The sequence below is a fragment of the Hakea prostrata genome, chromosome 6, assembly GCF_041222555.1.
Source record: "Hakea prostrata isolate BN-2017 chromosome 6, UWA_Hpros_2, whole genome shotgun sequence".
Taxonomy (NCBI): Eukaryota; Viridiplantae; Streptophyta; class Magnoliopsida; order Proteales; family Proteaceae; genus Hakea; species Hakea prostrata.
This window is the reverse complement of record NC_142605.1, coordinates 27952880-27977283: the sequence shown is the minus strand read 5'-3', so window position 1 is coordinate 27977283 and position 24404 is coordinate 27952880. Positions and strand designations below refer to the sequence as shown.

The window sequence follows — 24404 nt, the reverse complement described above, 5'->3', positions numbered from 1 at the left end:
TACCCAAGGAGAGGATAAAGGCCACACAATCGAGATCGTCACTGACTTGGTCCTCCAAGCTAGGGGATCAACGACACCTTTGATTTGCTAGAACATAAGAAAAAATACATCTTTCTAACCAAGGGCGGAACCAAGATTCAATATTGGGGGGCCGAAAAATAGAAGTTCAGATTGGAGAAGCACTAATGTTTTTTCGCCACACATATTGGCTCTTATAAGACCCATTGGGGGTCTCACCTATGAATTATATTACTATATTAAGGAATAGGTTCACATATATTTTGTGGGGCCCACACATATTTAACAAAAATAGGTAAATTATTGATAATGATATTTTTTCAACAAAATATAGGTAAATCAAAGCATCACCATACAAAAAAATGCACATGATTTCAACCCTAAAAAGTAAGATGCAAACCAAATTTTTTTTTTTTTTTTAAGTAAGAGATGCAAACTAACGGTAGTTAGTTACTTTACTAACTATAGACATTTTATTCACAATATAAAATTAAATAACAAAATTACAGAAGAAATAAATAAACAAAGAATATAAAATCAAAAGAATATTTAAAAAATAAGAGAGAGATAATCAATAAATAAATTGAGAAAGATAAAGAGTACACAATTGTGGAAAAGATTTTTTCCCAAATTTTCCTTAACACACCCTTATAAAAAGGGAATAAATATGAAAAAAGAAACGGAAGAGAATAAATAGGAAGAAGAGAGGAGAGAGGAGAGAGGAGAGAGGAGAGAGGGGATATGAGATATGAGAGAATAAATAGTGATTGAGGAGTTTCTAATTAGAAAGGACATTTTAAATATTTAATAAGATTTTTTTTCAAAATTTCCTTAACCAGTTAGGAAACAGTGAGAGAGAAAACGGAAAAAGGGGGGTTGGGGCTCCATTTTTTTTCTTTTTTTTTTTTTTTTTTTTTTGGGGGGGGGGGGGTGACGTAAAGGCGGGGGGGGGGGGGGAGAGAGGAGAGAGGAGAGAGGAGAGAGGGGATATGAGATATGAGAGAATAAATAGTGATTGAGGAGTTTCTAATTAGAAAGGACATTTTAAATATTTAATAAGATTTTTTTTTTTCAAAAATTTCCTTTTAACTCATGTTTATAGAAAGAGAAGAGAATAAATAGGAAGAAAACATGTGAGAGAGAAAAGACGAGATAATAAATAGGGATTGAGGAGTTAGTTTTTAGATAGGGATGACATTTATACCCATTATTTTACCTTTCAAATTTTTTCTTACTATTGGGGGGGGGGGGGAAAGGTGAAATTTTACATGTAAAAAGAGAAAAAACTGGAAAAATAAAAGAAATTAATAAAAAAATGAGAAAATTAAGGTAATTATGAAAAAATTCTAAAAATCCGTGGGGCATGCGCCCTGGCCCCTTAGTGGGTCCGCCCTTGTTTCTAACCTCAAGCCATATCCAATATCTTGATGGGGCCTACCTCAACTGGTTTTCTTTTGGGGTGGAGGGGTGGAGGGGGGGGGGGGGAGAAGGAGACTATGTCGTTAATGAGGCCAACTAAAATCCCTACACAATCAGTTTAAATGGTTCATAGGTTAAGACCCGATCGAACCGTAAGCTCTTTGGTTTGGTACCTTGTGGTATGCTCGGCTTCATAATCGATCTTGGAGAGTACTCTCATGGACTGATATCCAGTTCGTTTCTGACAAAGAGATGTATCAACCATTTATTCGTAGACGTGTGACATGTGTCATAACAGCATATCAAACACATCAATTTTTTTTTTTTTTAATTTAATCACAACCATTTAATGTGACTTGTAAATGAACTTCAACACTTTGATGTGATGTCATGCCACTCATCTCTCATCCTAGGGATGTCAACGGTACAGTTTGGTGCTGGGCCTAAAGGTTTTGGGCTGAAAAATACTTAGCCCAAACACGGCCCAATAGCAAAATAACGGTTTCGGGTTGGTGCAGGCTTCACCACCCTCGGCTCAAACACAGTGCATTAAGGTTTGGCTCCGGACGATTCAGGCTATAATGGACCTATGCAGTTTTGACTACAAATTGACACCTTTACCCATCCACAAGAAAATTGATAGTTGATTTCTTGTCAGAGATGTACCCTCACCCCGACAAATTAAAAAAAACGGGACTTAAAGAAACGAGGAGCGTATGAGAGCTAAGGGGTTAAGGGTTTGAACCGAGAAAAGTCGAAAGACTGTAGAAAAAATAAAAGCCAAAACTTTTAGTATCGTGAGCTTCGTTGATCTTAGGAGCTCCTCAAACACCTTCGAAGAGGGCGGCGGCTCCACCCCAGCTCTTCTCTCTTCCTGTTCCCTGATTTGCTTCAGTCGTGACTGGAGAGGATTCCTGGCTTCGCGAAGAAAGCGAAGCAGCGATTTTCTGATCGATAATATCTTGGTCATCTGCTGAATAATGGCTTCCGCCAAGGTTAGCCGGCCTCCTCCACCTCTGTTTCACTTTTGTCCTTTTTTTTCGGTTTAGGTTTTTTCTTCTTCTTCCCAATCCCAGTATTATCACGAATTCAAGCATTCGCCAGCTGAACAGCACGATGAACTGGGGATTTCAACTGCAATGTTGAACTTAGGGTTTTAGCGTTCGAGTTTTATGATTCTTTCACCGTATTAAGGTTTTCTAGTGGTTCTTTTTAGATTCTGGTTCAACTACGGTGTTTTTTTTTTTATCTTGTCTATAGAAAGGAAGAAAATTCCTTCTACTAATTGTATGCATTTGGTTGTGGTCTCGAAATAATTTTTTTTCTGAGTGGTTACTTGTATAGGTTGACAATCGAGGTCCAATTGGTTCAAAAAGGTCCCGCAATGATGGTAAGTTATATAGCGTTTTCTGTTGGAGGTTGTTTTCACCGTCGCACTGTCTTCATGCCAATTCTTATTTCTCTTTGACGCGCTTATGGGATGTATATATCGAATTTTTCATAAGATGTCTTGGAAATTTTATGTTGGTCTGCTTGATTTTTGCACATCTATAATTTTGATAATTAAAGCATGGTTGGTATCAGCCGTAACGAAAAACTAGATGTAAAGATAGGGTTGTGGTTTAGGAACTTTGATCGAGACTACATTATTGAATTTTAAAGGGTATATCAATTTATGGTTATTAGTTATTTGCTTTAGTTTTATAAGGGGAACAATGTGAAAAGAAAAAATTTCTTGGTGCATGGTGTTGTTCTTGTATGATGTTTGATTTCGAGATTTAATGAAGGAAACCCTACCTACGCCAGACAATGCTTGAACCTATTTGGATTTCATATCTCTTGAGATTTTTTGGGTCATCTTAGGGACCTAGCTAGTGACGTTGACTCCTTAGATGCCTAAATCTTCCAGTTATTCAGTGAACATCTTGTTGTGGGAGGACCAGTTTTACTAACCTAGAAGGCTAGAATGTTTCAGGTCCCATTTTGGGTCTAAATGTGCCCGTTTGGCCCACGACCACCATTGCCCGAATAAGGCAACAAATCGTATTTTTAGTTTCAAGAGCTTAATTTCCAGGTCATGGATAGTTTGGTGGTTAAGATACTGGTCAGTAAGCTCATTGGTGAATCATGTGAACTCATTCAAAATGGGATTAATATGAATAAAATATCTGCATTTGATTATCCTCATATGTGGTTGGTTCTGATTTGCATTTTGTTTGAAAGGTCTTAATCCTTTGACATTATATTGGTGCATCTTTTTTATTATTATCCAGACAGTTGGCTGTTTGATGCATCCGTGTGAAAATACTATTGAATTACTCCTAAAATCTTACTTATCCATGTCAGCAACAAGGAATGATGGTGATTGGACCTGCCCACAATGTGGAAATGTGAATTTTGCTTTCAGAACTGTTTGCAATCGTGGAAAATGTGGGGCTGCCCGTCCACCCTCTACTCCGGTATGTCAAACTTTTTTTCCTTTTAAAAAAAGTTTCAATCCATACCATAGTCCTGCTGAGTAGTTTCAATTGGTCTGAAGTGTTGTAGAGAATTATGTGTTCCTCAAGATGAAGTATAGCTCAAATTTGAAAGTATATTCTGTTTGAAAAAACCTGTCTGTTTTTGTTGTTCACATGAATATGGTTTTATGTGTGTCTTGTTATTATTAAGAAAGAAAATGTCATCAAGTGTGCATATTTGGTGTTGATAACTGATGATTGTACAGGAAACAAAGATTTATTTAACTGAATGGGTTGACATCATCTTTTTTGCATCTTACAATTTGCTTCAGCTTTGATGCATGTTAGGTAGCTAAAATGCGGAAGGCAAACCCAAGGTAATAAGGTATTAGAAGGAGACGGGAGAATAAAAATTTATTGGAGAGGAGAGAAGTGAGGCATGTGGGTTGATGGGTGGTTTTAGTTTATCCAGGGTGTATCTAGGAAGGGCTATGAGGACAAATGTTCCATAAATGAGTCAACGTCGAAGGTTTTAAAGGTGAAAAAAGTTTAATTGTGAAGGCAGCACTAGGCTACAAGCAACCCCTTGAGGTCCAAGACAACTAATGACGTAACTGCCAGGAACCAGACTATAAACCTGAAGCTTGTTTAATTTCTGGTCATTTCTGATTTTTGCTGTTATATGTTCTTGTAGTCTCCCTTCTAACCGACTTATTTCATTCTACACTATACAAACACTCACTATATAGGCAAACCAATAAAATGAAGGCAGTCCTTAAAAAACGGGATTTCTCCAACGTCAATAAACCAGGGTCAGATTCAAACCAGTCTCCAATAAATTCAGAACACCACATAACACTTACCCAAACAATATTCCACCTTTCAAATCCGTAGAGACTCGATCTGTGTTGCATCTAATCGTGAATCAGTCTCTCCTCTTCAAAGTCTGAGCCTACACAAAAAACCAGCAAGAGTTCTGCTCCAAAGAAGATCCTCAAGCCAGCTTATGGAAGCTTCACCAGATTATCTCAGAAGAGAACCAATTTGGACTTTGGTTCAGGTATTTTGAAGGACCCTCAGCTCTAAAGCTCTGATACCATTGTCGCAAATAAGAAGGAAGTAAATGGAGAACTAGAATGAAGAGCTGGAGATAGAGGAGGAGAAGATGAGTGTCAGGCTGCGAGAGAGCTCTCTTAACGTGAGACTCCAGAAAATAGAAGTATTATTTAATAAGGCAAATTACATATAGACCCCCTGTGTTTGCAAACAATTACATCTACTACCCTTCAAAAAATAAATCAATTAGAAATGCCCCCTTATTGCTTTTGTAGAGCTGACCATTTATAGCTTTCAATTCTTAACAGTAGGGGGGCATCTGTAATTGATTTTTTTCCCAAGGGTAGTAGATGTAATTGATTGCAAACACAGGGGGTCTATATGTAATTTGCCCTATTTAATAACATACATGTTTTAAAGAAGAAATAATCTTGTACTAGAGTCATATATGGACTCGATTTCTCATTGCGCCCGGCTCAGACACTAAATCCCGAGATACCCTTTTTGCCCTTCTAACAATTTCCAAGGTCCATCTTTGCTACTCTAACTTGCTGTAGTACCTGCTTTTGTCCTATCCACCTAAAGCGATATTATCGGTAAAGAGGATACACCATGGTACGATGTCTTGGATTCATTCCATAAGCCCAAACAGATTAGCAGTTGGGAAACTGTTCCCTAACCTTCCACAGATCTGACATGTACAAAAACCAGGAGAATGTTAGATGTCATTTTCTAGTTCCACATATGTACAAGTGGACAAACCTTGGTGCATGGTTAAGTTGCACTATTGCTACTTGATGGTTGCAGTTTTGCAACTTGGAAATATTCTCTGTTGCGAAGCAAGGGGTAAGGCTGCATGCATTTGCTCCTCCCAAACACCGCGGTATTCGGAGTTTTGTTCACCTGGTTGCTTTTTTTATATACTGTAATGTAATTTTAAAAAATTTAATGGGCATATCAATATCAGGTGACATTTGACCAAGCAAGATTTTTGTTTTTGGCCCTATTGGTTGAAGAAAAGACATCATGTTCCTCATCTAGCAGGAGCATTCACTGTTAGATGACCTAAGCTATCACTCATCAAATTCACTTGTCTGGATATGAGGATATCTTATGGTTGCAAGCCGTTGTATGAAATAATATGATCTAAGTTATTTGCGAATCTCATCTTTAAGCTTTAAATATTTATATGATTAAAAATCATTCAACAAAATTTACTAATTAAGTGATTCATCGGTTTCTTTATCATATTTTGTTTTTTAAATTAATACATAGTTTGTATTGTATTTGTGGTCAGTGGTTTTGACATTTCTGTGTTCATTTCAAATCTTTATATTAATCTGGAGATTTTGATGTGGCAGAGAATGGGATCAGTTCCTATCCCTAGTCCCTTCAACAATCCCCCTCCCTACTATCTTGGAGGTGTCGGGGCTCCCCAACCTATGCCACTTGGAATGCCTAGCGGCTATGGGCCTCCACTCTCAATGTCTGGAATGCGATATGACTACGGAGCACATGGAAGTGCAACTGGGCCGTATGGACTTATGGCTGCATATCCACCTGGACCTTTGGGAGGTATGATCTTTTCTTCTGTAAATCCCTTTACACATGCATAAAATAGTTCCTTTTTTTCTTTTAATCTTTTCTGGCTGTGTACATGTATGTGAAAATTGCAATATTTTGTTAACTGATTTTTCTTTGTAGGTGTGGGTTATGGTCATGGGTCTGCTATGGATGGATATGGCTTTGGCTATCGAGGATCCCCATTGCCGGTAATATTACTATGCTTCCATGTTCCTTTAATTTTTACCTTTTCTTTGGGGGAGGAGGTTGAAAACAATTTCATAGCTTATATGATTTTCCTTTGCTTTTTTTATATTCAGGTTGCAGGTTCATGGTCTGCAGGAGGTGTACCTGATAATGGTGCCTCTCGGAAACGTCGTGGAGGTAATTCTATTACCTTCAACTGAGGTTGTACATTTTCTGATTGCTTCTCAGTGAACTATTTTTCATGATAAAAGACTGAGGATGCTATTGGTATGGCATACAAGTTCTAATATTTATTATCTTCTTATACTCTTTATCTTTCTTTTTCCTGTCTTTCTATCTTCTTCTTCTTTTGTTTTTGGTTTCCTCTCTCCCTTTTGGGTTTTCTTCTTCTTTTTTTCTTTTTTCTTTTTTTTTTTTGGGGGGGGGGGGGGGAGGTGTAAATTCTTCTTTTTATGTTTTTGTTGGATTGATACTTCTCCATTCTCATCAGTTGAAAACATTTTGTGTTGGTTCTCTTTTTCATCATTAATTTGGTCACCACAGCTTCTTTTATTACTTGCTTGTAATGGGTAATTGTTTTAATGTGATGGCATTAAAATGTTTACTATTGAGCTATGCTCTTGCTGTGCATACATTTTCTTCCCCTTACACCCCCCGCGAAAAAATATAAAAAAACCAACCAACACCCTAGAAAAAGAAAAAACCGCCATCTCTCCTGCTTCATGAGCAATTATTTCTTTTGCATGGTCAATCCATCTTTATAAACAGGTTCTAAATGTTTGCAGGACCAGATGGTTTATCGGAAGGTGACTGGGTTTGTCCAAAATGTGACAATGTTAACTTCGCTTTTAGAACCACTTGCAACATGAAGAAATGTGGAGCTCCACGACCATCTTCTGTAAGTTTTTATTTCTTTTTTTCCCTCTTTCTTTCTTTCTTTCCTTTTTGGGTGTAATTTTTAAAATCTTTTTGTTATAGTGGATGTTGTCCCATCACTTAGAAGCTAATTCGGTTTCATGGATACAGAAGGGGGGGGGGCGCTAGTCAGAATCAGAGTGTACAAACATGATGGACAATCGATTATAAATATAGACCGTGCAACTCAACTGTAAATGAGTAGAAACCAAAACTCAGTTCAGTATACTGTGCAGAGATTATCGGTTAAGAAATAAGGGCAGAATTGGAATTATGACATAATTCCAGATGAGCAGGTCGGATCTAGGCCCTAATATAGTCAAAGACTTCCTTTACGCTAAGAACAGCTCCATGAAATTTGAGGGTGATCCATTGGCCAAATTCCCACAAGTGATATTTGTATCTAAAAAAATGTCTTGCCTACGAATTCCAGCTTAGGCTAGGAAAATTCAGTGTTACTCAAATTAATGGAGAAATGAATAACAGCTAGAGAGAGCACCTGGGCTATGCACCACAAGGTGGATGGAAGGATTAAACACCAACCTGTCTTGATTAAATCAAAATTTTGCATTCAATGCTGGATTCTTTACAAATTCCTAGAATGGAAAGGCCTACAAAGGTAGCATAAATTGAGTGGGAAGCTGAAATAATAAAGGAAATCAACTGTAAAGGACTGGACTTGCAGGAAGCCAGGAAAACCATCCAGAATAACTCAACACATGATAAAAATTAAGTCATTCTTTTCTGGTGGAATCTCTGGAGAACTACGTTAGAAATCTCAATGCAAACCAAAAATAGTTAACTGTGAAACCTTGAACGATTGAGCTGTTACCCTTGATCATGAAATCCTATTATTTAATTGAAGTCTAAACATAATTTTGGGAGACCATTGGAATGCTCAATGTGAATCTACTGTTAAAAATAGCTGGAGTTGCAGGAGGCGATGAGAGGGAAATGTATCATCAATTCATCACACATTGAGGGGATAGAAATAAGTAAATTAAGTATTGAGAATGGGAAACATTGTTGAGAAGGGATTGCGGCAGCAGAATGGTTACTGTTGCTTCTGTTGCGATGATTGCCCTTTTGTCCACTGTCTTACTGTTGAGCTTGCATGAACAAAGGGGACTAAGTGAAGACAACAGGTAACTTAAGGGTGAAGAATGATGATTCTTGGAAACTGCTAGCCATTCTTGTTTTATTAAGAAAATCCCGGAGATCGCTGACTCAGAAATCTTGTGTGCTTTACAATTTTTGCATGTTTTTAAGGACAATCAAAAATGTAGTTAGTTGGACTACTAAGCTAAAACTGGACATTCAATATGATATGGACGGCCTTAACTGCGAATTATATCTTGGCTAGTGGGAAGAGCTCGTGAATATAGAAGCAATGCCATGTGATGCTGCTGCACATGATGGTGTTGGTTTTGGCAGCGGCAAGAGGTTGATATAGTATGCTGCACTTGGTCTTGCTTCTTAATTGTTGAAAACATGTCTCAAGGGGCACCGAACACATTTTAAGTATCGAATAGAGCCTGCTATTGTATTCTAGTGTAGAAAAGAAAATAGGATAATTATGGATGTGCTTTTCTGGGTACGTTAGATTTTTGCCTTGGCGCTCTCTTGTTCGTGTTATGGATACTGTTGGTTTATATCTGGATATGTATGTCTATTTTGGTGATTCTTTTTCTTTGATGATTTCTTCTAGAATTTGGTGCTTGTTTTACGCATGGTAGTGATATTTTATATTAATGCATGCTCATATATTGAATACATACACGTGGGGGTACTGGTACTAACTCTCTTGGCATTCTTTCTCTTAGGGTCCAAATCAATCAGACTCAGGTGTCCCAGAAGGCAGCTGGACATGTCCCAAATGTGACAACCTCAACTATCCATTCCGAACAGTCTGTAACCGCAAGGGTTGTGGGAATGAGAAACCTGCTTCGGCTAAGTAGATTGCGTCGATCATATGGTTGTTAGTAGATTCCCATCTGAGCCTGGTGTGCGTAATCCAGTAATTTTGGGGCATTTCAAGATGACATGGGTGATCTAATGGGATATTTCCTACTATAAAAATGTCTAGGTTTGGCATGATCTTCAGAGTTTTAGGTTTTCTATTTTTTCCCCTTTCTTGACCTCTCCTGAGCTAAAGTCCCAGTGTACCTGTGCTGCCCATATTGAATGCATTGGATTTCCTTCGGCAGTAATGTTTGACCTGGGCCCCCTTGATATTTATGTTGGCATATCTCAACAATTTTTTTAGGGTTAAAAGAGGAGCTTTCTTTATATAGCAGCCTAGTTGGTAGTTGTAGTCTACCTTCTTTTGTACTCTCTAGTTTGTATATTGTCTATTTTGCATGTGTGAAACCATAGAGTTGTACACCGGGATTTCATGCAAGGGTGTTTTCTTTTCTTTTCTTTACTTTTTTGTATATTATTTTTCTCATTACTACGTGTTTCTGGTTATGTTTGGAGTTGCTGTGTTTCCTGTGGCTGACAGCGGCGATTCCTTGGCCCGTAGTGTTTAATGATCCGAAGGATGCAGGTATACTTGTACACTGAAGTGTGCTTTTGTTCGTAATTTGACATTATTGACCAAATGATTCACAGGATGCTTTTTTCATGGAAGCATGAAATTCATTCTTAGTGGATTAGATCTGAGGTTGATTCTTAACGTATTATTGTTTTAGAACCCAGATGACAAGGTTTTATGGATGACCGGAACTCAGTCAGTATGTATGTATTTACTTTGTGCCATGTGAATGGTTGATGTGGTGAACGGATTGGATAGACCAGGTGTCTCATGTTAGCCTCAAAGCTCAATAATTTACTCTTTGGGTAATTTACATCCCATTCCAGATTGGTGATCCATCGTCTATGAGTGCCCCTTTGTGCGAGCAAGAGACCTTGAGGTTTTATCTTGGAAGGGATACAGATCTCACAGAACCGTGAATCTGGGGCGAATTTTGCAACTTTGCCCGATTCAGTTAGGAGTGAATGAAAGTGGGGGCGAATAACTAATGAAATTCTTCAGGACAATCGCTGGTTCTTCACAAAAATTGCCAGATCTTTGCTACTGCTGTCTCATCCTCTTCTTTTCGCTGGAGTTCTTCCAAACCTCTCCTCAAACCTCGCAAACCTTTTTTCTGATATTGCACTGTACACTGAACCTCCCTACACTCGTCGAACTCCACCTGAAACTGTGTCTTCACCTGTTGAACTTCACCTGAAAATGGTTGGAACACTCTTCACCGGTGAGACTTTCACCTACTACTGGCGAAAGGCGATATCCCAGTGAGATATCGCACCTTGACTTGCTTACATCAATATTTAACTTCCATTTCCCAACAGTTGGGTGTCCCCGGTATATTTTCAAAGAGTGTTTTAGAGCTAGTTTGGTTACATGAATCCAGAGATTTGAAATCTCTAGATTCATGAATCCGACATTTATAATTGTTTGGTTGTGAAAATCTTTGGATTCATGAAATCTAGAGATTCATCCTTTTACACTAAAAAAGTGAATTTGTAGATTTATAGGTATGGGATGTAATTCAGAGATTTTACTTCTACTATAAAAATGATAAGCATTTGTACATCACAAAAATCACAAAGGAATCCACATATTTCGTTCCATGGATTTAGGTTAATCAAACAGTTAATTTATGAATCATGACTCCATAAATTTGAAATCTATAGATTTGAATTCTCTAGATATTTGAAATCTCCAGACTCAATGTAACTAAATAGGCCTTTTAGTGATAAATTAGATACTTCGGGGGTTAATTTTAGGGTATCTCTTGGGGGGTGGCGTCGAAATTTTCCCTATTTCTTAATTAATAACTACCCCGACTGGATTCTTAAGCTGTAAACGAGACTGAGCTTTCTTCAGGGAATGGAGGTGAGGGAGGCAAAGCTATCGTTCTTGTTACTGTGCGTCTTCCTTGTTCGTCGAAATCTCGTTGGATCGAACGTTTGGATATCGAATGCCCATACACGAGTGAAGAAGAGTCCATGTGGAGCCCTGTCGAGAGGAAATGCCTTGCTCTTCTGCAAGGGCGAAACAATTGGAATTCTATTCTCCAAATCCATGCTTTTATGCTTAGAAATGGCATCGAAACAAACGTCAATCTTCTCACCAAGTTCATCATTGTTTGTTCTTCGGTTGCAATTAACTTTGGACAATCTGACCCAGGGACTGGAATCCTGCACGCGCGCTGTGTATTCAATCATCGATTCCACAGAGATGACGCATTTCTTTGCAATTCGATGATTAGAGCTCATGTTGACAAAAACCAGTTTAAAGAGTCTCTGAACCTATACAGAACACTTCGGAGCGAAACCCTTTTCGCCCCGGATGACTATTCGTTCTCATCCTTGTTGAAGTGCTGTGGGTTCAATTTGGCCATTAAAGAAGGACAGCAGCTCCATAATCAGGTTATGAAGTTCGGTTTTGGCTCTGATTTGGTAATATCAACAGGAATTGTTGATATGTATGTGAAATTTGGAAATATGACATCGGCCAGAACCTTGTTCGATGAAATGCCTTACAGAAGTCTAGTATCCTGGACAGCTATACTCGTTGGATATGCACGGAGTGGGGAGGTAGAAACTGCAAGGGAGCTGTTCAATCATATGCCTGAGAAAGATCCCGCAGCTTTTAATGCGATGATTGATGCTTTCGTCAAATCAGGGAATGTCGATTCTGCAAGGGAGCTGTTTGATCAGATGCCAGAGAGGAATGTCGTCTCGTGGACTACTTTGATTTATGGGTATTGCAAGAGTGGTGATCTCAATGCCGCCAGGTTACTCTTCAATGCAATGCCAGAGAAGAACTTGTTCTCATGGAATACAATCATTGGGGGTTACTGCCAGAACAAGCAACCTCAAGAGGCATTAGAATTGTTCAGGGAGATGCAATCATATGCTTCTCTTGAGCCAGACAAAGTCACCGTTGTGAGCATTCTTCCGGCCATTGCTGATTTGGGAGCACTAGATTTGGGTGGCTGGGTTCACAGATTTGTCAGGAGAAAGAAACTTGATAAAGAGGTAAACGTTTGCACTGCAATGGTCGACATGTATGCTAAATGTGGTGATGTTCTGAAAGCAAAACAAGTTTTTGACAAGATGCAGTATAGAGAACCAGCTTCTTGGAATGCCTTGATCAATGGGTTTGCCATCAATGGATGCGCAAAGGAGGCACTAGAGGTGTTCTTGGAGATGCAGGAGGAAGGGGTTAGGCCAAACGAGATAACCATGCTTGGGGTCTTGTCTGCTTGTAATCATGGTGGCATGGTTGAGGAAGGTAAGAAATGGTTTCAAGAAATGGAAGTGCGTGGCCTCTCCCCAGGAGTTGAGCATTATGGTTGCCTCATAGATCTTTTGGGTAGGGCAGGGCATTTGGAGGAAACTGAACTACTGATTGACAAAATGCCCTGTGAAATTAATGGCATAATCTTGAGCTCTTTTCTTTTTGCTTGTGGTTGCCGTGGAGATGTTCTTAGAGCTGAGAGGATGATGAAAAGAGCATTAGAGAGGGAACCAAAGAATGATGGGAATTATGTGATGATGAGGAACTTGTATGCTGGGGAGAGAAGATGGAAGGATGTGGAGGAGGTTAAGGGATTGATGAGGAGGAACAACGCCAGGAAAGAGGCTGGTTGTAGTGTCATTGAGGTCAACGGGGGCACCTGGGAATTTGTTGCGGGGGACAGAATGCATCCTCAGTGGCAGTTGATAAATTGGGTCCTGGGGCAATTATTGGTACATATGAGGAGAGAAACCTCTTTGATTATGCATGCATAGAGAATGATAACTCAGCATAAGTGACAAAAGCCTCTAACAATGATTCCTAGGAGTAATGTTTGACAGACACATTTTAACCTCTTCCCCTTGGGATGGTGGGTATTTTGAAGCTGTTAATATATCGTTTTTATCATTCTCTGGGGAAATAGAAAAATGTATCTAATTCACCATCTAGAAATTTCTTCTTGATCAGCGAAGCACTTCTAAGGCAGCATTCCCCTTCTTTATTCATGATGAGGATGGGAATCTTCTCATGGCTCTATTTTTATACATGGCTAGATTGGCTTATAGGGATGTAGAACTCTTTCTTCTTTGGGAATGGAATCAGCATTACAAGGTGCGATTAACCGTTCCATCAAAACTGTCCGGAAAGTCACTTTTTAGTGGCAAGGCCCTCTGACTGTGGCATCTGCAACTAGACCTGTAGATGGATAAAAAATGGCTTTTGAATTTGTATTCAACTGAATCAGTCTAATTACTAATAGAATACAAATGGTACTCCTTTTCAACCAGATTTAATTATTCGGTTAAATTATTTTCTTGAATATTTTCCTTAAAACTTTCAACTTAAATGTGTGAATTTCTTTTTACATTTTCTATTAGAAGAAATACAAGAGAAAATCAATGACCGTAAGAAATCAAGATTAAAAATAGTTGAGAAAAGAAAATTTACTAAATTCTTAAATTTTGAACCTAAATTCTTACAAATAAAAAGTTAAAAATGTAACAGAATTAATCAGAAACTTGTATTCAATTTGAATTCACATTCATATGAAAGAAGATGACCTCCTATCTGAATCTGATCTGTTTATACCACATCCGCAAGTGTGTTACAGCCTTGGAAAGATGACCTTGGAGCTTCAGCAGGCAGTGAAGTGCTTTCTGGATAGCGGAAGATAAGAGACTTCATGAGGGCTTCGTCATTTTCGCTGCACATGTTCACGGCAACTTCACAGAAGAATTTGTTGTGTCCGCAAGCATTTGAAGACATTCTATATCAGGCTCTTTCTTCATGACCTCATCATAGCACGAGAAGCTTGGTTGGTTTGTTGAGGCCAGAAGTCTAGCCCACATCCTGTCTGTCAGCTTGATCTTGTTTTGAGACTCAGTCACACGCTACACAGCCATAGTAACCAACCATTATTACATTTCCATAATAGCTAAAAGTCAAGTTCCACAGTAAACATTTCAAAACTGTTAAAACCCTAGTGTGTAGAACTATTATATGCTTCAGAATTATATAAAAGGCCCTTTCATCATGGATACGCATACAATGATGCACAACTATGAGATCCTTGTAGTCCAGCTGTGGAACCAAGATTCAACATTGGCCCCGGGGGAGGTATAATGTTTTTTCATCACACATATTGTGTGGGTCCATGTAAGATCCACTGGGATCCCACCTATGAATTATTTTATTATATTCACACGTAGGCCCACTTATTTTTTGTGGGGCCACAAATTTTAAAAATAGATAAATTATTCATAATGATTTTTTTCCAGATAAAATATAAGTAAATTAAAGCAACAATACCCAAAAAAACATGACACATGATTTCAACCGCAAAAAGTTAGATGCACACTATATATATATATATATATATTGGGTTAGTAGGAGATGCAAATCAATGGTAATTAATTACCTTACTAACAATATATATTTCATTCACAATATAAAATTCAATAAAAAGAATAATAAAAAATAAATAAAGAGAGAAAGAGAGAGAATATCTAATCGTGGAGAATATTTTCTTCAAATTTTCCTTAACCCATGTTTGTAGAAAGAGAAGAGAATAAATAAGAAGAAAAGAGGAGAGAATAAATAGGGATTGAGGAGTTAGTTTCTAATTAAGAATGACATTTATCCCCATTATTTTATCTTTAAAAACTATTCTCAATATGGGGAGGGTGGGGGAAATAGTTATATTTCACATGTGGGAAGAGAGAAAAACAAAAAAATTAAAGAAACTAATAAAAATTTTCAAAAAGGGGGGGGGGGGCATGGCACCCTCCGGAGTCCGGCCCCAACGTAGGTTCGCCTCTAGGTCCAGCCCTACCCTTCTGCTCACTCTTAACTCCTATCTGATGCACCTCCAATTATAACTACCTTTAAGGGTATCCGGAAGAAATTTTCTTGGGCCCTCAGGGGTATTACATTGGATGTTCATTTAAGCTCCCTTTTTGGTTATGCAAATAGCAAACTCATGCCAGGAAAGGTGACATAACAAAGACTCACCGTAAGCAAGATATTCACAAAGAAACAATATTGAGCTTTTATTTGATCCGTCATTTAAAACTAACTAAAATAACATCTAAATCAAGTCCATAAGCTCAGACCTCATGCATAGCTTTAAATTTTTGTGAACATAGACAGGAACTACCTAAACATAGAAGCCACGGGGATACTTACATTGAGTGGTATGTATGCATGTCTACTGTTTACTGGCCCAACTGTGAAGCCTGTGAACCCTGCCATGGCCCCATGAACTGCACTCTGTGCAAGAAGAGTGCAGTAAACATTGTCTGATGCATTACTTGGAATAGCTCGGATCATGTATGTAGGATCTGCACACAGAATTTCCAAAGTTTGTACGAATCCAAAATGAAACCAAATATACATGTAACAGATAAAATTTAGTATTTTCTTTATGATTACCTATATACTTGAGATTTACAGCCATCTTTGAGTTCATTGTGAAATGATCCTGTTGGGCGGGGGGGGGGTCAACAAGGCAACCAAGAATTGGAAGAAGAGGAAAGGAAAGAAGTACATTAAAACAAAAAGAATCCATGCAAAAGATATAGCACATCATAAAAGAAAAAGAATAACGGATGCAGATAGTGAATTGGTTGTGAATACAATAATATATATCAGACAAAGATAAAGCTGGTTGTCTATTCACAAGCACTTAAAAGGAATTAAAAAGAGTCTCAACTTTTGTACAGTGACTCCATTAACAGTCTAAGACCCTACTGATTTGTAGCAAAAAACAGTTTCTGTAGAGATGTGGACAAGAAAAGCTTGGAAACTGATCCAGTGAGTCTGCTGGGCACAAAGTAAAGGGAAGTTCCAGAAGCTCCTCCGCGGTCAAGGAAAGTGTCCCGCAGGCCAGGATTGGGTGTTAGCAGAGTGATAGAATGTTCAGGGAAGGTGTTTTGGATGAACAGATACCTGAAGTAGGAATTGGCACTAGATGTGGGGTTGCAAGTTTGAAGTGTGATGAGGCGCTGGAATTGACAGCCTTTGGCCACTACTACTATGTTTTTATCTTCCTTTTTCAGTCTTTCTTTTGGACTGTCTTCTCTATAGCAATATATTGTGCATGCTTTTTAGATTTTCTGTATCAATGTATGTTGCCACCCTCATAGCGCCAGCGCAGGGTGGGGGGATGGGGGAAGGATAAGGAAAAAGAGAATGTACAGCACAGCAAGAAGAGGGTCCTTAACATTAGTCTGTACTCTGTAGGGGCAAAGCATCAAATTTTTAGCTTTAACTTCATAGTTTTCAAAATCTTTAGAGGTAATAAGAGTCAAGACCAACTGAAACAAGTCCAGCTTATTTTCTTGCATGAAGCAGAAGCTGTATCAATTAACATGAGAAACTTTTATCAAACACAAACCTGGAAATCTACAAAGATGAGGATTATGACTAGCAAAGGAAGAAAAAGACCATGGTGTACTAAACCTTAATCTTTTCAGCTAGCCAATGCCCAACATCTAGGAGTAACCTATTCCCTGAAGCGTCTTTTGCATCAACTGCACCCATGCTTTGAGCAACCAGCTCTTGTCCAGCGCCTTCTGCCAGCACAATAACAATGTGCCCATTTTCTTTAAGCCGTTGTTCAATAAATTCAAAAAGTCCACCCTGGCCCTCAAGATAAAATGGGGACTCAGGAATCAAGCAACAATCCTGCAAAAAATAAAAATAAAAGGTATATAACTCCTCCAGATTCACTGTCTGAAATAAATGACTTCAGAGTTGGAAACGTAACATAATTTTTTGCTGATCTTAGGGATGCTGATTCCATCTACTTGGAAGGGGGGAAAAAAACACAGTCCCATCAGATGCTCCAACTCACCCATGATTCTAGCTTTCAGTGGTTGCATGCTTCAATCCCTAATCTATTTAAGATCACCGGAGGATCAAACTCCCCCTTCCCTTCAGTCCTTTCTGTGCTTATCTCCTCAGACTCCAAGAGAGAGAAAAAAATCTGAAGGCCTTCCAATGAATAGATGCAGCCAATCATATTTGTTTTCTATGTCATCTACTGCGGAGAGTTCATGCAGACTTCTACCTAAATTCGAATTCTCCAGGCAACATGGAGGCCAGATGCAAGTTCAGCATAGACTTAGCCCAACTAGGTCAGCTAATCAAATCCAGTATTCACCCATCTATTTAAAACCTTAAGCAGATAAATAGCAAATATAGCATCACAATAGTTAGATTATATATTTAGATACAATACGTAGACTTCAAAAGCAATTATACTCTGAAGGACCAAGGGTTTCTAATTATGTTTCTAACCTCAACATAATCCAATGAGGTGAGTAAATTTAATAAAATAATGACCCTCGGTACAGGTTTCAGTAGTGTCATGATCTCTTGTAAGTGTTTCCATCCTAAGGAACTGGTGAACTTTGATGCATTGGGGAAATTGTTGTTGCAGAGTTGAGTGTTTTTAGTTCTTTGTATTCTTTATTTTCTTTTATTATTTCTTAATAAAGTTGACCTTTTGTCAAGAAAAGCACTGACAACCCAACAAGCTAGACTTTGCAAAACTAGTTGACCCATACATCACAGCACTCATCAGTGAAGCAGCCTGCCTGATGGCAATTCATACTACAGTCCAACAATCCTCTGCGATAGACATTGGGTGAACAAAACTTTGTGATTTTGAGTGAGCATGCAAATGAACTGTACAATGTCAATGAACTTACCACATCACGACTTGCCAAAGTTGCAAACATAGCAATGAATCCTGAATCAGGAAATCGAGAAATATTAGAAACCCTGTGTAATTATTCTCACAATTATCATAGCTTTACCCGATGTTTATGCAGGAACTTTGTGTAGATAATGAGACAAATTACTACTACTTCCTTACCACAGTAGCGCCCCATAAGCTTCACAATACCAACTCCATTTTCCACACTTTCAACCTCAACATGTGCAGCATTTATGGCCCTCTGTGCCTCTTCTACAGCGGTATCAAAACCAAAAGATTTGTCTATCACCTAAACAAGCACGAGTACTTAAACCATATTAAAGATGGAGAAACAGCATTTTGTTTAAATGATCAATATGATGTTGATTGAAACTAAGAAGAGGATAAATATTTAAAAGAAAATTCATTATGAAAATGCTGGATTGTAATTCAACTCTTCACTTTAATTGACAACGGAAAGCTTCACAAGAAATTTCAACTTCTTGGAGGCTTATCATGCATAGAACAAAAGAACAAAAGCAGAGTATACCGTGTGTAACTTTGGTAGCAACATAACAGAAAGTAAAGTAGTGAAAATTGATGGTAGGGCGATACAACACAAAAAACTTTAGTTACGTAGGTTCAACATGGATACAGATAGAAAAATAGAGGATGGCATTCGTAAAGAATCTGAATAAAGCAAATGAAGTGGAGCAGAGCCTACGATGTGTTGTGCGATCAATGTATTCGTTCAAAAATCAAAGAAAATATTTACACAGTTAAATAGCCAACAATGATGAACAGAAAAAATGGCAAACAAACAAACAAACTTGGTGTAGCTGAAATAAGGATGTTAAGATGGATGATTGGCAAAACTAGGGGAGCAAAAAAGGTGTACCCCGTACACAAGGCTGTACTGAGATGAGGATGTGTGGGGCAGTAGGTAAAGATTAATTAGGGGCGAGAGACAACTCTTAAGGAACTCAGCAAAATAGTCTCTTCGAGAGGAAGGCCTCCTCACAGATGGGGTCACAGTGACCAGGCCAGGGTGGCTGTTTACCAAAACACAGGTCTCCACAAAATGTAACTTCCCAGCATTCTGCCCCATACATCATTGGCACCACACAACCATCCAATAGGAAAGTTCTTTAGGACAGTTGTATGACCAACTATGATGTATGGAGCAGAATGTTTGGCAGTTGTGAAGTATCATATTCAGAAGCAATACGTAGCTGAGAAGAGGATGTTTAAGATGGAGAGCAGAAAATTTTAGATAGATAAAGTAAGGAATGAGCATATTAGTGCCAACTTGGAAGTTTCCTCGATTAATGACTAGGTTCATGATTCATTTGAGTTGATACAGTCATGTTCAATGGAGGCCTAGCTGTTGCTTTTGTTGTACCTAGTGCACTGACTCCTGCCACTGTAGGTCGGCATGCAGCCGTGCCCCTGATTTTGCACGTAAGCTCTTCCCAACCTTGCCATCTAAAGATCAGTGGTAAAACTAGAAAAGATACATTAATGAATGAACAGATTAGAACTTATTCAGGTGTAGTTCTGATTCACAATAACCTATAAGGAAGTCATATGAGGAGGCAAGTATACGTGTAATGCAGGCTTTTATATTCTCAAGCATGGAGGAGTGATTCGAAACATACTGAAGGAGCTAAAGTAGATGTAAAATAACTCTAGGAAAAGTAGCAAGGCAGCACCTGCATAGCTAAATATTGTAACATGTATGGTTTGAATAGAACTGATTGGATGGAAAAGATCAACAAAGCCGATTCTATTTAGTTCGGACAAGGTTGAGTTGAGCTGATAAAACAGTAAGTGGCTTGTCTTAGCTGGAATTAGAGGGACGAGGTGAACATGGTGTGATAAAATGCACATGATGGTCATAAGGGAATTGCTGGTTTGAATGAAGGTTTTTTTTTTTTTTTTTTTTGTGGGGGGGGGGGGGGTTCCTTTTGTCATTAAGTATAGAACTTTGTTCCTATTCTAATCACTTTGCTTTTCTCTTTTGCTGAACTTTGGCTCTAAAATTGTGCAGTTCTTTCATGCCTTTAGCAATAATAATGGTTTCTGCTGCTTCTCTTTCTTCTTTATTTTTTTTCTTTATTTTTTTCTTTTTCTTTTTAATTTTTGGTTTTGTTTTGGGGTGGGGGTTATTGGAGGGTGACAGGGAGGGAAGGAAAAAGGAAGAAAAAACCTCAAGATAAGTGAATCCAACATACAACACACACTCAACAGGCATAATAGAAAAGCACAAAATGCGCATGCCAATTTACATCAGATTATTATGGTTATCAGAACTTACTGCAATATCATTATCAATTGTCTTGGGGATACCAGCAACTGCAACTCGGAGACGACGTTTCTCAACTTCCTTGGGGTTCAAATTTTCAAAGTACAATGATGTAATCAATTAAACCATTGCTTCGTCAATGATCAGTGGGTTCAAGAAAATACATCACAAAAAATGTACCTTATAAATAGCAGCAGCTCCTTTTTGAGTACCATCACCTCCAATTATATACACCTACAAGCACAAAACAGCAGAAGAAGATAAGATATAAACCCCTCCAAAAACTTGGCAGAATTAGAAACAGTAAAAACAGTACACCTGATTAATCCCCCTGTCCTGAATGCTATCGACTATCTTTTTGGTATCATGACCTCCTCGTGAAGTGCGAAGAAAAGTTCCACCACGCTTATGGATATCATTGACAACTTTAGGAGTCAACTGCATGGTATTCTTAGAGTAGAAGCCTCTATACCCACCCTGGAAAGTTTTCATCGTATCAATGTATGAACTCTAATTAATTTAAGATAGAAGAATTCCAGATCAAATGATATTCAATTGTGTGTGTGTGAGAGAGTGTGTGTCTGTGAGAGAGAGAGAATGAGAGGGAGAGAGAAATTGGACTGAAAAATTGTTATAAAAATATGAAGAATGTAATGTCCATATAACATCAATACAACCAGAGTTTGAATTTCAAAATATTTTGTTGGTAAATCTTTCTTCTTTTATTTCCCTTGACAAGTTGATTTTATATTGAAAATAAGATATCTGTCAAATTCAACCCCCCCCCCCCAAAAAAAAAAAAAAAGAGGATATCTATCAAACCAAAAGTGATCTTCTACCTCCTTCAAAACAATAAAAAAGATCTACAAGCAAGATTCCAATGAAGAATGGCTTGCAGGTATATCTATGCATCTACATACTTATATATAAAATGTAAATTTTAGAAATGGATCAACCACAAAGATGAAAATTTATCATATAGAATTCTGTAAAGGAACAAGCACTGGAATGGGATGCAACTTGCATAGGGACTGCAAAATGCTGCAACACTGCATGCTGATGATTCTTTGCCATCTTCAAAAAGAACACCAACTAAGCTGGACCTTAAATAACTAATTATTAGCAGGGCTCACTAACTTTCATTTGGATTACTGAGTGAACAAGTATAACCTTATGACAGAGATGGAGAAGAACCAAAACTATAGAAACTAAACTAACTCACCTCAATTCCAAGGATGTCATCAACCCCATACATATAATTCAGGCCACAAACTAGCTCACGTATCACAGTATTAATCCCCGGGCACAAACCACCACATGTTACTATGCAAGCTCTTACTTCTTCTTCCTTGAAATAAACCTGGAATACAGCAAAGACCTCTGAACCATAACTACAAGAATCCCAAGTTATTATGGATCTGAAAATGGAAAGGAGGAAACCTTTTCTCGAGGACCTGCACGCCGAAAATGTCCTCCTCTAGGGCTGTTCCTCTTTACAACAATCTGGATGCAAACAATGCATATTAAAACCTATTCTCTAGAGTAGTAAAACCATGCGTCCAGAAGTATAAAAGAGGAACAGTTACCTACTTTTTGTGTCACTGCATCTTCTTGGTCAACAAAGGTCCGCCTGAAATAAAAAGAGTAAACTTTTATCTACTTGATATATAAGAAAAGCAGTTCTCAGGAACCGGAAAATCTCAAAGATGAACTAACAAATTCCTATATAGAAAACCAAAACTGACAGGGTTTTCAGAGAAATTTATGGACTTACTTAACAATTGCATATGCTGAACTCTTCTGCAAAGGATTGGGGTATGTCTGAAGAAAAAAAAAAGAAGTATGAATTCTAGAAGGTGTTTAAAGACCATCATAGGATGACAATTTTTAGATAGCACTGCAGCCTTCCCAGACGATTAAAGTTATCATTTTAAAAATTTGAAGTCTACCATTATCTTCTAGTAAGAAGAGGAGGAGTGTTCCTTACTTGACTCTGTAAATTTTCTAGAGTATTTGCATAATATACTTAATATAAAGCAATCACAATTACATTTTTTTTTCATAATATGCCAAACATTTTTGAAGTTCCAAATTTTTTTATGAACACTACTAAATATTATTAGGGTGATGCAACTGGGACATGCACATTATCAAAATGGTGGAACAAGGTTAACTATGGCAGATGATTTAACTCCGGCAGAATCCAACTTTGGATTAAGTCCGCAACATCAATGGGTGTCATTTATTCTGTTCCACTAACTTGGTAGAGAAGCATACCCCACGTCCTTTTAGCCAAATTATCATCATACTTACCATGTATGACTAAACTTTACTCGATATGTTTAACTATCAATCAGATTTAGTGAGATTTTTCAGCGAAAATCCACAATCATGACTACTCAGATTTGCAATTTTTCATTGTTTTTTCTAAATCGTCATAATTCCCGACAGTTCATTCTGAGTTACAATTAGACAGAAGAAGCTAAACGACTTTTACCGATTAATTAAATTGTTATCTGATATTATTTTGCATATCTTCAATATTAGGAAGTCATTGTTGTAATATAGGCATATCTGTACATATCTTGCATTTTAGGTAATCTACTCATTATAATATTTTGTTGTAATCTTCTTTTCTAGTTAGATTTCTTACTTATTGTAATCTTCTATTCTAGGTATCTTTTACTGTAACCTTCTGTCCTAGGTAGGTTATTTTTCTTATGGAGAAAAACAATCTTCCCTCAGATCTCAATAATATTGATACCAATCTACAGCGGTTTCGAACCTGGATATCAAAGTGATCTTCAACAGTCACCACAGCTAAGTAATAAAGAAAGACGAATTCGACATAGCAAACGAAGTCATAAAGCTCAATCATAACATACATCTCATGACCAAATGCAAAATCCCAAGTTCAGCAAAGAAATGTTAACAAGTAGAGGAATGTGGAGTTGAAGACATTACAGGTAAATTAGGGAGGAAGTCGGTTAAGTGAGGAACATCTTCGAGAAAGAAACCTGCATCTGGAGAGTCGTTCGATGCTTGAGATCTGACAACGTGTTTTTGGCGCCAAATTAGCGGTTTCTTGCAGAAACTGAAACTGAGCTTGTTCGTTGCGAAATTTGATTTGATTAAGATCGAATTACTTGTTTGCTTGTGTGATCTGCAGATGAATAAAGAAGTAGAAGGAGAACGAGAACAGGAGGGATGAGAAAGAGATATGGGATTGGAGAGCTCCATCAATGGAGGAAGAGGGAGAGTAAAGCTTCCAAAAACAGAGGAAACTGGAAAAGGGGAGAATCGAATAGGATTGCTAAGCAAGAGACTCTAAAACGGAACAGTGGGTAGTGACAAACGGAGAAGCGGTTTACGTGTCGTCATAAAGTTGTTGACCATTGACCCATTTGTTGTCGCTCTTAGATCTCGATCTAAGCCGTCAACGTGTCACAGTTCAGCATCACCTCATTGCATACGAGCCAATGGATGGGCCTGATGGGCCCCAGACCTCATCAATCTTGCGTGCCAACTTAACTTAAGTCGGTCTACGTGTTCTAGTTTTTTTTTTTTTTGGTTGCCAAACTCGGTTTAAGGCTTTGCCTTGACTAATCCGGTGTTTGCGTGGTGGAGTCTCCCACGGTCCCGGCGAGCGGTGCTCCCGGCCCCCCGTGGTGTTCTAGTTAAGTACCATGAAAGCAAGTTTGGATGGTTATTTATTTAGAATTTGGAATATTT

At 38.1% G+C, this 24404-nt stretch overlaps 3 protein-coding genes across 3 annotated transcripts; 2 read left to right on the top strand and 1 right to left on the bottom strand.

Annotated features, from left to right (window-relative positions):
* The first annotated feature begins 2157 nt into the window (after positions 1-2157).
* Positions 2158-10007, top strand: LOC149013045 (ranBP2-type zinc finger protein At1g67325-like). The gene is made up of 8 exons (XM_089158914.1): positions 2158-2432; positions 2782-2827; positions 3784-3896; positions 6314-6527; positions 6657-6724; positions 6836-6899; positions 7508-7620; positions 9461-10007. Exons 1-8 carry the CDS (start codon positions 2418-2420, stop codon positions 9593-9595), a joined length of 768 nt encoding a protein of 255 aa, XP_089015040.1. The 5' UTR covers positions 2158-2417; the 3' UTR covers positions 9596-10007.
* Positions 10008-11514: 1507 nt separating this feature from the next.
* On the top strand, positions 11515-13983 carry AHG11 (Pentatricopeptide repeat (PPR-like) superfamily protein). The gene has a single exon (XM_089158199.1). It carries the CDS (start codon positions 11652-11654, stop codon positions 13440-13442), a length of 1791 nt encoding a protein of 596 aa, XP_089014325.1. The 5' UTR covers positions 11515-11651; the 3' UTR covers positions 13443-13983.
* Positions 13984-14108: 125 nt separating this feature from the next.
* LOC149013043 (ATP-dependent 6-phosphofructokinase 6-like) lies at positions 14109-24005 on the bottom strand. Its single transcript, XM_089158198.1, has 14 exons — positions 23637-24005; positions 22447-22493; positions 22263-22302; positions 22113-22175; positions 21895-22032; positions 20991-21149; positions 20853-20906; positions 20685-20753; positions 18548-18677; positions 18381-18421; positions 17128-17352; positions 16099-16147; positions 15853-16007; positions 14109-14558 (listed from the first exon to the last, which is right to left on the bottom strand). Exons 1-14 carry the CDS (start codon positions 23910-23912, stop codon positions 14382-14384), a joined length of 1623 nt encoding a protein of 540 aa, XP_089014324.1. The 5' UTR covers positions 23913-24005; the 3' UTR covers positions 14109-14381.
* Between the last annotated feature and the right edge of the window lie 399 nt (positions 24006-24404).

What these genes read in the sequence shown, in the direction of transcription:
- LOC149013043 (XM_089158198.1), bottom strand. Translation starts at nt 23,912, where the DNA reads ATGGAGCTCTCCAATCCCATATCTCTTTCTCATCCCTCCTGTTCTCGT. An exon ending in GTGCAGGTCCTCGAGAAAAG is followed by an intron (nt 22,033 to 22,112) that starts GTTTCCTCCTTT and finishes GCTGTATTCCAG; the next exon opens with GTTTATTTCAAGGAAGAAGA. An exon ending in CTTTGGCAAGTCGTGATGTG is followed by an intron (nt 17,353 to 18,380) that starts GTAAGTTCATTG and finishes TATTTTTTGCAG; the next exon opens with GATTGTTGCTTGATTCCTGA.
- LOC149013045 (XM_089158914.1), top strand. An exon ending in ATCGAGGATCCCCATTGCCG is followed by an intron (nt 6,725 to 6,835) that starts GTAATATTACTA and finishes TTTTATATTCAG; the next exon opens with GTTGCAGGTTCATGGTCTGC. An exon ending in GAGCTCCACGACCATCTTCT is followed by an intron (nt 7,621 to 9,460) that starts GTAAGTTTTTAT and finishes TCTTTCTCTTAG; the next exon opens with GGTCCAAATCAATCAGACTC.
- AHG11 (XM_089158199.1), top strand. Translation starts at nt 11,652, where the DNA reads ATGTGGAGCCCTGTCGAGAGGAAATGCCTTGCTCTTCTGCAAGGGCGA.